Genomic DNA, 17,207 nt, shown 5'->3' with positions numbered 1-17,207 from the left:
ACTCAGAAGGGCAATCAACTACTTTGGCCATACTAACATTTCACAACTAACTTTATTTAGTGATCATTTATTAATGGTGTTAAGTATCTATAAATTATAAAATAATGTATACATGAATACCTTTGTTAACATGAACACCCTTAATAAATGATTACAGGTGCGATAAAAATTACAAAATTCTGTCACATTTGACTTTTGCTTGTTTTTTTTCCTATTAACATTTTCAAATGTCCAATCTGATGTTTTATTGATGTACTCATGTTGAAAAACAGCACTGCAGACTTGCACGCTACTGTTTAAATTAATGTAAGATTAACATTAACACAGGCTAGGCTAGTTTAGCAGTAACACCAAAGCTACCATTTCAAGTGTTTATGCATTTAATAGAAGTTTTCAGTTACTAAAACTGGAGTTGCCAAGTGGTAAGTACTTCTTATGTGTTCTGATTGTTTTTGTTGTATTTTGTTGCCTCTCAAACATGTCACTCAAAGACAAGATCCTCACACGGAGGAAGTGCCTTGACATTCAATTTTATGACATCTTTCTCACGGGCAACGGTTGTTTTTAAACTCTTGCTGTAAGGGTGGTGACTGCAGCACTAAACCAGTTACCAAAATCGTCCCTCATGTCAACCAAATTACAGCATGTGTTCGGTCTCGACTCTTTGATCGTGACTACATCAGCCCATTCCAGTAGCACTACCAAACAGTATGGTGGAGGACAGCAGGATCAGTAGATAGATCGGGTTGATCTGAACTCGTCGCCGAGCTGTGTGCGTCACGGTGGCATTTGTCTTAAAGTAATCTTTAAGTTAATATGTGCAATTTGACCTGATGGCTACACCACGCAGATCAACCTCAAACACAATCTAAGCCAATAGTTTGGAGTGATGCCTATAAATGTTGTTTCTTCTTCTGTTTACTATATGAAATGTGTTATTTTGCGCTACGTTTACTGAAAAATACATTTATATACATATATATAAAGAAATAATGTGAATGTTTACAGTATATGGTTTAGTTTTTTCTGCTACTCTCCAAGAAAATAAGGACTTGTGGGCATTTTAAGATAAAATAAAGCACAATAATTTTACTGATTCTGGGATGGCTTGATCACAAATGCACATGAAGTATATAAATGTGACATAAAACACAACTTAAGTAGCTCATTGAGCAAGGAGCTGGACTACCAACTCCTTTTTCAATGAGGGAATGGAAGCAACTCTACAGTGTAGAGTTGGGTTCCATTCCCTGTCCAACCCGGTCTCACATTTTTTTTTGTGTCCCGTCACGAAAGTGCCAGCTTTATGTGACCCGCTTTTTAAAAATTTTGCTATTTATAATCTTCCCCTTCTCCTAACTCTAACCATAACCATAGCGCAAGTGTGTACCCTGCCCAAACATTAACCATGACCCCCCCCTTCATACCTCCATCACAAAACCATGGATTAATGTACTTTTCGTGACCCAGTCCCACATCCCAATTTTTTGCACCTGTGTATAAGTTTTCCCCTCTCCAATCAACGTTTTAATCAAACTATAAGCTGTTCTTCTGAACAATGTCTTGAATGTCCCATTTTCCTCAGGCTTTCAAAGAGAAAAGCATGTTCAACAGGTGCTGGCTTCATCCTTAAATAGGGGACACCTGATTCACACCTGTTTGTTCCACAAAATTGACAAACTCACTGACTGCATGCCACACTACTATTATTATGAACACCCTTTTCTACGAATTTTTTTTTTTTTTTACTAATAGCCCAATTTCATAGCCTTAAGAGTGTGCATATCATGAATGCTTGGTCTTGTTGGATTTGTGAGAATCTACTGAATCTACTGGTACCTTGTTTCCCATGTAACAATAAGAAATATACTCATACTCAAAACCTGGATTAATCTTTTTAGTCACATAGCACTACTATTATTCTGAACACTACTGTACATGCACAGGTCCACATAGTTACAAACCTCATAAAAAGGTAAGTCCCTTTGGCTGCTCCCTTGATTGCACTCAGGATCGCCACAGCAAGTCCAATATGGATCTGCATGTTGAATTGGAAAAGTTTTACACCGGATGCCCTTCCTGATGCAACTCCACATTGCATGGAGAAATGTGGCAGAGGCGGGGTTTGAACCAGGAACCTTCCGCACTGAAACCAAGTGCACTAACCACTTGGCCACCACCTGCAAAATACACAATTACCGATCTATCTAAAATTTGTCTTTACCTCATAAACAAATTTTCAAGTAATTTGAACAAATACTTTTTGAGCTACTTGCATCGGCGTACAAACAGTATTTCTCATAAGGTCTAATATGCACGAAATGATGCTCAGTAGAAGTTTCAAAAGAGCAAACCAACACGTCGAAGCTGCTGTGTGATAGTTGGAGGTTTGGTTTTTGTGGGGAGGGGCCCCATCACCCCGTCAATGAGGACTGGTTGCACCTGGCAATTTAAAAAAATGGGGATGAAAAGGGAAACAATGGCGCCCTCCACGTTTCAGCCAATGAAAACAAATCCTGGCACTAGACAGACTAATATGCATACATCACCATTCACTTTGTTTTATGTGTTAAATTTTTTTCTTCTTCTTTTCTGTATGCATCCTCTGAGGTCACTGGCTGGATTAGTATGATGTTAAAAATTTGCATAACCAGAAGGGGCGGAGAAAACAGCGCAACAAAATAAGCAGGAGCCTTACTTTCTAGTCAAATGGATTACACTTTATTGAAAATTTAAATAAAACAATGCAATGCTGTAAGGTAAAACCAAAAAAACAAAACCATTATTAAAAGTGTTAAAAACTACTTATAAAAAAATGAAGAAAAAGGCAACAAATGCATATATCTGACAGTGAGAAACATCTAAAAACAATAGCAAAAGAGTTTTTTCTTTATTTAATGAGGATTGGAGGAACGGACAGTGAGCTGAATCTATGGACATAGTTATTAAACAGTAGCCACAGCGGCGTCTTTATACATCATCCTGTGTGCCGTCATACACAGAATACAAAACTCCACTCTGCTGCTGACACACAAACCTGGTCCAGAAATTCTGCTACTTTCGAAGTGCCAAGGATGATACTTGCAGATTCAACAAAACTATAACAAACACACACAAAACATAAGCACCTAAACATTTGAACACAAATGATTAATCACGTTATATATAAAAAAAAAAATAAAAACTTTGGATAAACCAAGAGGAGAAAGGCGATAAAAAATGGGGTGGGGCATAAATCAAATTAATTAACTGCTGATAACACTGTCAAATTGTTTTGCACCTCATTATTTTTCTAATGCATCAGTGCTTGTGTAACATAAAACAAAAATTAGAATTAAAACTGTTCTCTTGGACACTGAAAGCAGCAATCACACGGAATCCTATGCAGTCACGTGCATTTTGTCTGTAATGCTGCATTGACACATAACGACGACAAGTTACGAATGCCATGAAGTATACATTCTTGGCCACTGATCATGACTGTGATGATTTGAAGCAGAGGCGTCAGGTGTCCTCAGGAACTGCTGCAATCTGTTACCACGCGCTACGATTAATGGCACGTGTTGCTGGAGAATTATCAGGAACCATTACGCATGGTCAAGAATAATGTTCCATGCTGTTCCGCACTATGGCATGTAACAGCGCATCGTTACTTTCTGTCACGTTGTGAATGAGTCGAATTGTCTCCACACACACCTCCATATTCATTGATCAGCTCCCGAACAATTCAGATCGCTCCAGTTTGCTCCTCAAAATCCACAGTAGAAGAACTTTGTGACTGCATTCTTAGTTCTCTTAGGCTCTGTGCCATGGAGAGAGGAGGAGGAGACTGAGAGAGCCAGATGTGTGGCTCCATGCGGCTCTCATCTCGCTTGTTTTCCAAACATCAGGCACAAGCAACAGCAGCAGGTGGAACATCTGCAGGAGCGCGTTGATGAGCATTGGAACAAAACTTTTAGCCGACTTGGCGTCACTGTCCTTCAGCATACTGCAGCAATGAAACTGAGTGCGGTGCAGCAGGGTTTAATTGTGTGCATGTCAGAGAAGAATGCTGTCACGCTCTATTAAGGATCACCACTCATCAAGACGGATCACCACGCTCAGTTGCGACTTCCACGGCATGAGGCGAAATGAGGGTGCTGCGTGACACTCGTGGAAGACAGCCAAAAACATGCTCCACGAAAATCACGAATATCACACGCTATTACAAAACCTATTCAGATGTGTTAAGTCACGTTAAGAATGTCAGGAATGTGCCAAGAATGATGCAGATATGACATTCGTAACACGTCCTGCCTATGTGTTAATGCAGCATAATTAACTACTGGGCTCCAAAAGTGATTAAAAGCCAACATTAACCACCATACCTTCCATCTATTTCCACATTGCTGGCAGAAGACAAATGTAGTCATTGGTTCATCAGCACTGCGAGTCTGAACCTGGAAAAAGCCAAACAAGAAATATTAATTTTACAATATCATAACACACCAAGCTCCACACTTCCCTATCCTCAGCTACATTCTCTAACTCTTCCTGGGGAATGCTGAGGTGTTCCCAAGCCAGCAGGCAAATATAATCCCTCCAGCATGTCCTGTGTCTTCCTCTGGTCCTCCTCACACTTGGACGTGCATGGAAGACCTCCCTAGGAAAACGACTAGTGGGCATCCTCACTAGAAGCCCAAACCACCTCAACTGGCTCCTTTTGAAGCAAAGAAGCAGCAGCTCTACTCAGAGTCCCTCCCACATATTAAGTGCAGATACCCGACGGATGGAGCAATCTCACGACTGCTGACCATGTTGTTTTAGTCATTACCCAAAGTTCATGACCACAGATGAAAACAGGAGTGTAACTCCAAAGCCTCACCTTCTGGCTCTGCTCTTTCTTCACAATGGTCCGCCACAGCGTCCGCAAAACATCAGACGCAGCCCCAATCTGTCTATTGATCTCATGCTACAACTTACCCCTACTTGTAAACAAGATCCTGAGACACTGAAACTCCCAATCCCAGTTACTTCAAACTCAGCTTGAAACCTGCTCAGTGGATAGCGACATTTAAAATTCGATGATGGAATCTGATGAAGCCAACAGGAATCCTAGAAGTCAGGCTTGTCTTCCAGGATTCAGTATATGTGCCAGAGAGCAGCCCAGTGAGCAACACTGACTTAAACATTTCACAAAGTGGCCGCTAACGTCTATAACTTCATGAACGTCATTTAGAATGAAAAATATTTTAATCTGAAGACAGCAGTTGGAATGTATTTACTACAGTAGTGTTCAGATTAATAGTAGTGCTATGTGACTAAAAAGATTAATCCAGGTCTTGAGTATATTTCTTATTTGCGCTCTGGTGGTTGGCTCTCACTGCGGTATTGTATCACTTCCTGTTCCGGAACACAGCGGTGTTTTCTGTATCTGTTAGCTGTTAATCTGCGCAGTTAGATTGATCTAGTTATCTAGATTACGATTTGTTTCCCAGTGTAATCTTTACGTGCCTTAACTAAAGCACTCCTTCTGCTGAATCACCTCTAAATTATTTACACATTATTCACTTTGCGTGTTTTTAGGAATCCGCTAGCTTAGCGTAGCTACTAGCTCTTAGCCGATTTAGCATGGCGGCTTCTCCTGTCTCTCCCGCACTTTTCTGCTCTGGGTGTGAAATATTTAGTTATTCCTCGGCCTCCTTTAGCAGTAACGGTACTTGTAATAAGTGTAGCTTATTCGTAGCGTTGGAGGCCAGGCTGGGCGAATTGGAGACTCGGCTCCGCACCGTGGAAAATTCTACAGCTAGCCAGGCCCCTGTAGTCGTGCGGACCAAGGTAGCTTAGCCGCCGTTAGTTCCCCCCTGGCAGATCCCGAGCAGCCGGGAAAGCAGGCTGACTGGGTGACTGTGAGGAGGAAGCGTAGCCCTAAACAGAAGCCCCGTGTACACCGCCAACCCGTTCACATCTCTAACCGTTTTTCCCCACTCGAAGACACACCCGCCGAGGATCAAACTCTGGTTATTGGCGACTCTGTTTTGCGAAATGTGAAGTTAGCGACACCAGCATCCATAGTCAATTGTCTTCCGGGGGCCAGAGCAGGCGACATTGAAGGAAATTTGAAACTGCTGGCTAAGGCTAAGCGTAAATTTGGTAAGATTGTAATTCACGTCGGCAGTAATGACACCCGGTTACGCCAATCGGAGGTCACTAAAATTAACATTAAATCGGTGTGTAACTTTGCAAAAACAATGTCGGACTCTGTAGTTTTCTCTGGGCCCCGTCCCCAATCAGACCGGGAGTGACATGTTTAGCCGCATGTTCTCCTTGAATTGCTGGCTGTCTGAGTGGTGTCCAAAAAATGAGGTGGGCTTCATAGATAATTGGCAAAGCTTCTGGGGAAAACCTGGTCTTGTTAGGAGAGACGGCATCCATCCCACTTTGGATGGAGCAGCTCTCATTTCTAGAAATCTGGCCAATTTTCTTAAATCCTCCAAACCGTGACTATCCAGGGTTGGGACCAGGAAGCAGAGTTGTAGTCTTACACACCTCTCTGCAGCTTCTCTCCCCCTGCCATCCCCATCATTACCCCATCCCCGTAGAGACGGTGCCTGCTCCCAGACCACCAATAACCAGCAAAAATCTATTTAAGCATAAAAATTCAAAAAGAAAAAATAATATATCACCTTCAACTGCACCACAGACTAAAACAGTTAAATGTGGTCTATTAAACATTAGATCTCTCTCTTCTAAGTCCCTGTTAGTAAATGATATAATAATTGATCAACATATTGATTTATTCTGCCTTACAGAAACCTGGTTACAGCAGGATGAATATGTTAGTTTAAATGAGTCAACACCCCCGAGTCACACTAACTGTCAGAATGCTCGTAGCACGGGCCGGGGCGGAGGATTAGCAGCAATCTTCCATTCCAGCTTATTAATTAATCAAAAACCCAGACAGAGCTTTAATTCATTTGAAAGCTTGACTCTTAGTCTTGTCCATCCAAATTGGAAGTCCCAAAAACCAGTTTATTTGTTATTATCTATCGTCCACCTGGTCGTTACTGTGAGTTTCTCTGTGAATTTTCAGACCTTTTGTCTGACTTAGTGCTTAGCTCAGATAAGATAATTATAGTGGGGCGATTTTAACATCCACACAGATGCTGAGAATGACAGCCTCACACTGCATTTAATCTATTATTAGACTCTATTGGCTTTGCTCAAAAAGTAAATGAGTCCACCAACCACTTTAATCATATCTTAGATCTTGTTCTGACTTATGGTATGGAAATAGAAGACTTAACAGTATTCCCTGAAAACTCCCTTCTGTCTGATCATTTCTTAATAACATTTACATTTACTCTGATGGACTACCCAGCAGTGGGGAATAAGTTTCATTACACTAGAAGTCTTTCAGAAAGCGCTGTAACTAGGTTTAAGGATATGATTCCTTCTTTATGTTCTCTAATGCCATATACCAACACAGTGCAGAGTAGCTACCTAAACTCTGTAAGTGAGATAGAGTATCTCGTCAATAGTTCTACATCCTCACTGAAGACAACTTTGGATGCTGTAGCTCCTCTAAAAAAGAGAGCTTTAAATCAGAAGTGCCTGACTCCGTGGTATAACTCACAAACTCGTAGCTTAAAGCAGATAACCCGTAAGTTGGAGAGGAAATGGCGTCTCACTAATTTAGAAGATCTTCACTTAGCCTGGAAAAAGAGTCTGTTGCTCTATAAAAAAGCCCTCCGTAAAGCTAGGACATCTTTCTACTCATCACTAATTGAAGAAAATAAGAACAACCCCAGGTTTCTTTTCAGCACTGTAGCCAGGCTGACAAAGAGTCAGAGCTCTATTGAGCTGAGTATTCCATTAACTTTAACTAGTAATGACTTCATGACTTTCTTTGCTAACAAAATTTTAACTATTAGAGAAAAAATTACTCATAACCATCCCAAAGACGTATCGTTATCTTTGGCTGCTTTCAGTGATGCCTGTATTTGGTTAGACTCTTTCTCTCCGATTGTTCTGTCTGAGTTATTTTCATTAGTTACTTCATCCAAACCATCAACATGTTTATTAGACCCCATTCCTACCAGGCTGCTCAAGGAAGCCCTACCATTATTTAATGCTTTGATCTTAAATATGATCAATCTATCTTTGTTAGTTGGCTATGTACCACAGGCTTTTAAGGTGGCAGTAATTAAACCATTACTTAAAAAGCCATCACTTGACCCAGCTATCTTAGCTAATTATAGGCCAATCTCCAACCTTCCTTTTCTCTCAAAAATTCTTGAAAGGGTAGTTGTAAAACAGCTAACTGATCATCTGCAGAGGAATGGTCTATTTGAAGAGTTTCAGTCAGGTTTTAGAATTCATCATAGTACAGAAACAGCATTAGTGAAGGTTACAAATGATCTTCTTATGGCCTCGGACAGTGGACTCATCTCTGTGCTTGTTCTGTTAGACCTCAGTGCTGCTTTTGATACTGTTGACCATAAAATTTTATTACAGAGATTAGAGCATGCCATAAGTATTAAAGGCACTGCGCTGCGGTGGTTTGAATCATATTTGTCTAATAGATTACAATTTGTTCATGTAAATGGGGAATCTTCTTCACAGACTAAAGTTAATTATGGAGTTCCACAAGGTTCTGTGCTAGGACCAATTTTATTCACTTTATACATGCTTCCCTTAGGCAGTATTATTAGACGGTATTGCTTACATTTTCATTGTTACGCAGATGATACCCAGCTTTATCTATCCATGAAGCCAGAGGACACACACCAATTAGCTAAACTGCAGGACTGTCTTACAGACATAAAGACATGGATGACCTCTAATTTCCTGCTTTTAAACTCAGATAAAACTGAAGTTATTGTACTTGGCCCCACAAATCTTAGAAACATGGTGTCTAACCAGATCCTTACTGTGGATGGCATTACCCTGACCTCTAGTAATACTGTGAGAAATCTTGGAGTCATTTTGATCAGGATATGTCATTCAAAGCGCATATTAAACAAATATGTAGGACTGCTTTTTTGCATTTATGCAATATCTCTAAAATCAGAAAGGTCTTGTCTCAGAGTGATGCTGAAAAACTAATTCATGCATTTATTTCCTCTAGGCTGGACTATTGTAATTCATTATTATCAGGTTGTCCTAAAAGTTCCCTAAAAAGCCTTCAGTTAATTCAAAATGCTGCAGCTAGAGTACTGACGGGGACTAGAAGGAGAGAGCATATCTCACCCATATTGGCCTCTCTTCATTGGCTTCCTGTTAATTCTAGAATAGAATTTAAAATTCTTCTTCTTACTTATAAGGTTTTGAATAATCAGGTCCCATCTTATCTTAGGGACCTCGTAGTACCATATCACCCCAATAGAGCGCTTCGCTCTCAGACTGCAGGCTTACTTGTAGTTCCTAGGGTTTGTAAGAGTAGAATGGGAGGCAGAGCCTTCAGCTTTCAGGCTCCTCTCCTGTGGAACCAGCTCCCAATTCAGATCAGGGAGACAGACACCCTCTCTACTTTTAAGATTAGGCTTAAAACTTTCCTTTTTGCTAAAGCTTATAGTTAGGGCTGGATCAGGTGACCCTGAACCATCCCTTAGTTATGCTGCTATAGACGTAGACTGCTGGGGGGTTCCCATGATGCACTGTTTCTTTCTCTTTTGCTCTGTATGCACCACTCTGCATTTAATCATTAGTGATCAATCTCTGCTCCCCTCCACAGCATGTCTTTTTCCTGGTTCTCTCCCTCAGCCCCAACCAGTCCCAGCAGAGGACTGCCCCTCCCTGAGCCTGGTTCTGCTGGGGGTTTCTTCCTGTTAGGGGGGGGGGGTTCCTTCCCACTGTAGCCAAGTGCTTGCTCACAGGGGGTCGTTTTGACCGTTGGGGTTTTACATAATTATTGTATGGCCTTGCAATATGAAGCGCCTTGGGGCAACTGTTTGTTGTGATTTGGCGCTATATAAAAAAATTGATTGATTGATTGTTACATGGGAAACAAGGTACCAGTAGATTCAGAAGATTCTCACAAATCCAACAAGACCAAGCATTCATGATATGCACACTCTTAAGGCTATGAAATTGGGCTATTAGTAAAAAAAAGTAGAAAAGGGGGTGTTCACAATAATAGTAGCATCTGCTGTTGACGCTACAAACTCAAAACTATTATGTTCAAACTGCTTTTTTTAGCAATCCTGTGAATCACTAAACTAGTATTTAGTTGTATAACCACAGTTTTTCATGATCTCTTCACATCTACGAGGCATTAATTTTGTTGGTTTGGAACCAAGATTTTGCTCGTTTACTAGTGTGCTTGGGGTCACTGTCTTGTTGAAACATCCATTTCAAGGGTATGTCCTCTTCAGCATAAGGCAACATGACCTCTTCAAGTATTTTGACATATCCAAACTGGTCCATGATACCTGGTATGCGATATATAGGCCCAACACCACAGTAGGAGAAACATGCCCATATCATGATGCTTGTACCAACATGCTTCACTGTCTTCACTGAACTGTGGCTTGAATTCAGAGTTTGGGGGTCGTTTCACAAACTGTCTGTGGCCCTTGGACCCAAAAAGAACAATTTTACTCTCATCAGTCCGCAAAACATTTCTCCATTTCTCTTTAGGCCAGTTGATGTGTTCTTTGGCAAATTGTAAGCTCTTCTGCACATGTAACAGAGGGACTTTGCGGGGGATTCTTGCAAATAAATTAGCTTCACAAAGGCATCTTCTAATTGTCACAGCACTTACAGGTAACTCCAGACCAGGGGTCGGCAACCTTTGAAACATTGAGTGCCAATTTCAAATTTTGCAGTCAATGAGTGTGCCACTATTAACAATAATGGTAAAAATGACATAAACTACAGGAATACGTTCAACAAATTCAAAGCAAACAGCAACGTATTTAACTAATCAGTGTGGGCTGAAACTAAAATGAATCATAGGCTATGTCTCAATTAATATATCTTGCCTACCAGTCAGTGTGATCCCTGTCCTTGCTTTTCTTGGCTGAGCCTTTTTATTTGGGGTTCGTAGTTTGTCACTTTTAATTGTAAACATGCCTCAGAATGGTCTGTTGTCAAACGGCTGCGGATGGGGCTGAGCACACTTTTGATGTGCGAAAATACCTGGTCACACAGGTATGATGAGCCGAACACTGACAAGAGGGCCAATGCAATGTTCTTGAGACAGCTGAACTTCTCTGGTGCAGACGTCCAGCATGCGAGGATGCAGCATCCGTGCTGTTGCACAGGGGTGGATTCCAACTGCTTTCGGAGCTCTGCAAACTTCGTCACCCACAGTGATGAGCTCTTCAGCTCTATCAGCTGCATCTCCACGTCCTGTATATCCATCCAGTCGATCAGAGCTGCGTTCAGGTCATGTTCATCAAAGCTGCCAGGCTTGATCAAGAAGGAGAACATCAGACCGTACCGTTTAAAAATCCACAAAGCGGGTCGTGAACTCCGTCTCCAGCTCATGCATGTATTCGGCTATTTCAGCGGTGCTGATGTTGTGTTGTGAGGACAACTCCCTCAAGTATCGGAAGTAGCGGAAGGTGGAGAACGCAATGTCACCTGAGAATACTGCAAGCTTGGTGACAAAAGCAGCCCATAGGTGTTCACAGGAAACATTTATTTCTGTATGTTCATTGTTAGTTGCTTTTATATTTTCTGTTGTGTTTCTATTCAGGTTCTTTGTCTCTTTCTCTAAAACTGTATATAATAACTATATATTGTATATAATAATCATTAGATTATTAATATATAAACAAAAATAAATTTAAAAAATATTACAATTTGAAAACAAATGCACCCGAACGTGATGACAGCTGCAACTGCTTAATGCTAACTTTTAAAATTGAAAATGCCATAGACATGCTAACACGTTAGCATTGCTCCCATTTTTAAGTTATAAAATACATCTATCAACTGTTTCAGAAGACCATAACAGGTCGGTTTAACATAAAAAAGGTAAATAATACTCACAGACGTATGCTCTTTAGGGTTTTAGCGGGGGAAAATTAAGCGAAAGAAAGAAAGAATAAACGAAGCAATAGTTCGAAGCACTGCTTCAATCTGCGACCCTCTGCTCGATTGGTTCAAGGTTCAAAGCAAAGCCACGCTGCAGAAAAGTTGATTACGGACCCGCTGCAGGGTCTGTGATCAATGTAGAGAAATGATCATTTTCCTGACAAACACCCCCCAAAACAACGGCCACTCTGAAGGACCAATAACAAGCAAAAAGCTTATTGATGCCGGTGGATCGAACCATTTCTTAACGATACCCGAAAGGAACCGGTTCTTGATACCCATCCCTACTTGTAACGCTATCAGGTAACTTTGATTTTGATGCACGCTAGGCTAATTTTACACATGGGTCTCTGGGAGAGGGGGCAGGAGCTGGGTGCAGAGCGCTGTGGAGCGAATGCGGTTGGAAGATCGTCAGTCAGATTTTTTTTTTTTTTTTTGCTGATGCTGGTCCAGTGTTGTGCGTGCCAGTGATTATGCCGCCACCTGCTCCAGACTGTCTTTGATCATCCTGGAGCTGATCAATGGGTGAGCCTTTGCCATTCTGGTTATTCTTCTGTCCATTTTGATGGTTGTTTTCCGTTTTCTTCCACGTGTCTCTGTTTTTTTTTTTGTCCATTTTAAAGCATTGGCGATCATTGTAGATGAACAGCGTATAATTTTTTGCACCTGCGTATAAGTTTTTCCCTCTCCAATCAACTTTTTAATCAAACTACGCTGTTCTTCTGAACAATGTCTTGAACGTCCCATTTTCCTCAGGCGTTCAAAGAGAAAAGCATGTTCAACAGGTGCTGGCTTCATCCTTAAATAGGGGACACCTGATTCACAGCTGTTTGTTCAACAAAATTGACGAACTCACTGACTGAATGCCACACTACTATTATTGTGAACACCCCCTTTTCTACTTTTTTTTACTAATAGCCCAATTTCATAGCCTTAAGAGTGTGCATATCATGAATGCTTGGTCTTGTTGGATTTGTGAGAATCTACTGAATCTACTGGTACCTTGTTTCCCATGTAACAATAAGAAATATACTCGAAACCTACTATTATTCTGAACGCTACTGTATGAAACCATACAACCATTCTATTTTTTAAAAATTTTGCTCTCTATAAAATGGAAATGCGCCGACCATGATTATCTGTATCAGCAGTCTCTGTCCAGCACAGGGCAGTCCGAGGAACATCTAAGACACTGTGTAGAACCCATAACTCTCAGGCCGGTGTTGGAGCACATAACACTTCATACATACATTTTACAAATAAGTTCATGTTGCATTTTGGGTAACTAGTAATACCTGAAATACTACAGTGTACTCCATACCTGTGTATAGGTGCAGTTCTTTCCCTTGCACTTGCCACATGTGAACAGGTCAGTCTGCACGCCCCCAGTGGTGGCCATTTGGTGGTCCCTGACAGCTTCTTTGGTCAAATTCTTCCTAATTTCTTTAAGTTCATCACTTGCCATTTCCTACAGGAACAAATGCACAACAACGTTTTTCAGTGCTGATTTTAATTCATACCTGTGACAATAAGAGATGTAAAATCTATTATATGTGTATAGAAAACAGTTTCCTAAACCATTTTAAGACAGACTATAACTAGTTAACATACTAAAACTACTCAAGGTGTTCCCTTTTTGTCCTGATTCAAGCATTTTAAGATTTAGTCTCCAAAAGCCAACACACCTCTGCAGTCATCTTAGCCATACGCTCAGGCGTTACACTCCCACATAAAACAGTCTTCCTTAAATTTGGGTTCTTCACATCCTTCAAGTTCGAGATCCGGCTCCGCACACGGTTCTTGTACTTCATGTCTGTGTTTTTAAACTCTTGGAAAATGCGTAACAGCATGTTAAGAAATTCAGCAACAACATTTTACTTATGCTTTACTACAAAAAGTAATGATTTGGGTACTTTGTAAATTTCTTTTCCTTATTGTTTGCATATGATTAGCATCAATACAAATGAATAAAAACTACTTCAAATACAGTAAAAACATCAGAATTTCATGACATTGTGAAGTAATACAACTAACCCAAATTTAATTTTCACTGAGAAAGTACTAGTTAGAGTAGTACACATCCTGGGACATGGCATGATGAGGTTGGACGGTCTTACACTGTATGTAACCAACCAAAATCAGTCACGTACTCACTTTTGCGGCTGGGTATAGACAAGGTCATTAGGCAGGTATCAGTCCCAGACGGGACAACCTTTAGCACAGACAGCTAGCACTTTAACCTCGGAGTCACCACGCCCCACATCATATAGTTCAGCTTTTAAAACTTCATTTGAAATAAAAAAGGATATATTCCTCAATCTGTGCACCAAGTTCCTCACAATCAGCACCGATATTAATATAGTCATCTGAAACACAAGGTGGTGGAGACGAGCACATAAATTTAAAAAAGCACTAAAAAGGATGTGGTTCCAAACCATACACACACACACACACACACACACACACACACACACACACACACACACACTAATGGTGTCATGGATCATAGTTGATCGGTGATCTGCAGAGACCACCCCTCACGGTTTAAGACACATATGACCATGAATTAATTAATTGCAAAGTTTAAATAATAGCATAAAGTACAGTTTTATTGTCATTGTGACTTGGTTTTAGGGTACCAACTGCATAAATCTCCGTAGTTGCAAGTAAAAATCCAATTGTAATCGGAGAGAGAGAGAGAAAAAAAGTGCAATTTCACGTAAATATGGTGTGATAAAAACAGACCGTGTGCTGTCTCACGCTGTTGGTGCGCCGTCAGACATCCTCAGATTGTTTTTTAACTGGAAGTTATAAACTCAAGCATGCTGTGTTTATTAAATTGCTTTTTATGATGCTGACAAAAGTTATTTTTTATTCTCTAGTACAGCTCATATTGCAATTTAATATAACAATTAAGTTGTTTTAAAATATTGTAACACTGAACGCCTTGTTTTCATTGTTCCTTAAGCCCCTTTAAAAAGTGGAAACCAAAATTATATTTGTCTCCACTTTTTTGCTGATTCAATTTGTGACTGAAACCCAAGATCCGATGCAAACCATGAGTTTTGTGATCCATGACATCACTAATATACAGTGTATCCAGAAAGTATTCCAGTGCTTCACTTTTGTCCACATTTTGTTATGATAAAGCCTTGTTCCAAAATGCAGCAAATGAATGTTTTCCTCTCAAAATTCTATGTGCTTAGGGTCATTGTCCTGCAGAAAGATGAACCATCGCCCCAGTCTGAGGTCAAGAGTGCTCTGGAGCAGGTTTTCATTCAGGATGTCTCTGTAAATTGCTGCATTCATCTGTATCTCAATCCTGACTAGTCTCCCAGTTCCTGCTGCTGAAAAACATCCCCACAGCATTATGCTGCCACCACCATGCTTCACTGTAGGGATGGTGCCTGGTTTACTCCAAACATGACGTCTGGCATTCACGCTGAAGTGTTCAGTATTTGTCTCATCAGACCAGAGAATTTTGTTTCTCATGGTCTGAGAGTCCTTCAGGTGACTTTTGGCAAACTCCAGGTGGGCTTCCATGGGCCTTTTACTAAGGAGTGGCTTCTGTCTGGCCACTCTACCATACAGGCCTGATTGGTGGATTGCTGCAGAGATGGTTGTCCTTCTGCAAGGTTCTTCTCTCTCCACAGAGGAATGCTGGAGCTCTGACAGACTGACCATCGGGTTCTTGGTCACCTCCCTGACTAAGGCCCTTCTCACCCGATCACTCAATTTAGATGGGCGGCTAGCTCTAGGAAGAGTCCTGGTGGATCGAAACTTCTTCCATTTACAGATGATGGAGGCCACTGTGCTCATTGGGACCTTCAAAGCAGCCGAAATGTTTCTGTACCCTTCCCAGATTTGTGCCTCAAGACAATCCTGTGTCTGAGGTCTACAGACAATTCCTTTGACTTCATGCTTGGTTTGTGCTCTGACATGCACTGTCAACTGTGGGACCTTATCCGTAGACAGGTATGTGTCTTTCCAAATCATGTCCAATCAACTGAATTCACGCCAGGTGGACTCCAATTAAGCTGTAGAAACATCTCAACGATGATCAGTGGAAACAAGATGCACCTGATCTCAATTTTGAGCTTAATGGCAAAGGCTGTGAATACTTATGCACATGTGATTTATTAGGTTTTTAATTTTTTAATAAATTTGCAAAAATCTAAGATCTTCATTATGGTGTATTGTGCGTAGAATTCTGAGGGAAAAAAATGATTTAATAAATTTTGGAAAAAGGCTATAATGTAACAAAATGTGGATAAAGTGCAGCGCTGTGAATACTTTTCAGATGCACTGTGCATACTCAGTATTTTCCGGAGTATACGTCCTGGTATTTTGACTAGTTTCAGATGAGGGGCCTCGCTACGAGCAGAAAAAAAAAACAAACAAACAAAAAAAACAAGAACAACAAATAGGGATGCACCAATCTACAATTTTTCACTTCCGATCCGATCGAGATACTTGAATTTGGATATCTGCCGTTTCCGATCCGATACCAGAGCTCTGTTTGTTTTAACATTATTATGATTATTGTTGATTTTATAAGGATTTTCTTAAAAAGGAGAGCTGAAAGTTCAGCTACAGTTTGCCGGAAGATGCATCTAAGATGAAAGCCTAGATTTGATGTTTTGGTGAAAGCATTAAGTACTTTTATTTTTTTTATAAACTTTTATAGCCTTATTTTTATAGACTTAGAGAGAGTGCTGTCTTTTCTCTTTGTCTGTCTGTCTCCCTCTGTCTCTCTCCCTCTCCCTCCTTGTCTGTCTGTCTGTCTCTCTCGCTCGCTCAACTCAATTTTCAATGTCCATGGAGCTTTATTGACATGGGAAACATGTTTAAGCATGTGTTAAGAGTAAAAATTAAAAATAAAGTTCTCTCTTTCTTTTTTCTCCCTCCCTCTGCCTCTCTTTCTCTCTCTCCCCCTCTCCCTCTCTTTCTCTCTCCCTCTGCCTCTCTTTCTCTCTCCCTCCCTCTCCCTCCCTCTGCCTCTCTCCCTCCCTCTGCCTCTCTCCCTCCCTCTGCCTCTCTTTCTCTCTCCCCCTCTCCCTCTTTCTCTCTCCCCCTCTCTTTCTCTCTCCCCCTCTCCTTCTCTCTCCCTCTCTTACTCCCCCTGCCTCTCTCTTTCTCTCTCACTCCCCCTGCCTCTCTCTCTCTCTCTCACTCCCTCTGCC

General features: G+C 40.9%; 1 protein-coding gene across 1 annotated transcript in view; it reads right to left on the bottom strand.

Moving 5' to 3' along the window:
• Positions 1 to 2,698: 2,698 nt before the first annotated feature.
• Positions 2,699 to 17,207, bottom strand: part of tcea1 (transcription elongation factor A (SII), 1) — a 17,033-nt gene continuing 2,524 nt past the window's right edge. Inside the window, exons 2-6 of the mRNA XM_034182611.1 lie at positions 14,334 to 14,436; positions 13,710 to 13,864; positions 13,346 to 13,492; positions 4,368 to 4,439; positions 2,699 to 3,098 (exon numbers count right to left, since the gene is read on the bottom strand). Of these exons, the coding sequence (XP_034038502.1) occupies positions 3,090 to 3,098; positions 4,368 to 4,439; positions 13,346 to 13,492; positions 13,710 to 13,864; positions 14,334 to 14,436 (486 nt within the window). The 3' untranslated portion in view covers positions 2,699 to 3,089. The remainder of the gene's footprint in view (positions 3,099 to 4,367; positions 4,440 to 13,345; positions 13,493 to 13,709; positions 13,865 to 14,333; positions 14,437 to 17,207) is intronic.

The sequence above is a fragment of the Thalassophryne amazonica genome, chromosome 12, assembly GCF_902500255.1.
Source record: "Thalassophryne amazonica chromosome 12, fThaAma1.1, whole genome shotgun sequence".
Taxonomy (NCBI): domain Eukaryota; kingdom Metazoa; phylum Chordata; class Actinopteri; order Batrachoidiformes; family Batrachoididae; genus Thalassophryne; species Thalassophryne amazonica.
Note: the sequence above shows the minus strand (reverse complement) of the source record. Positions and strands in the feature narration are given on the sequence as shown.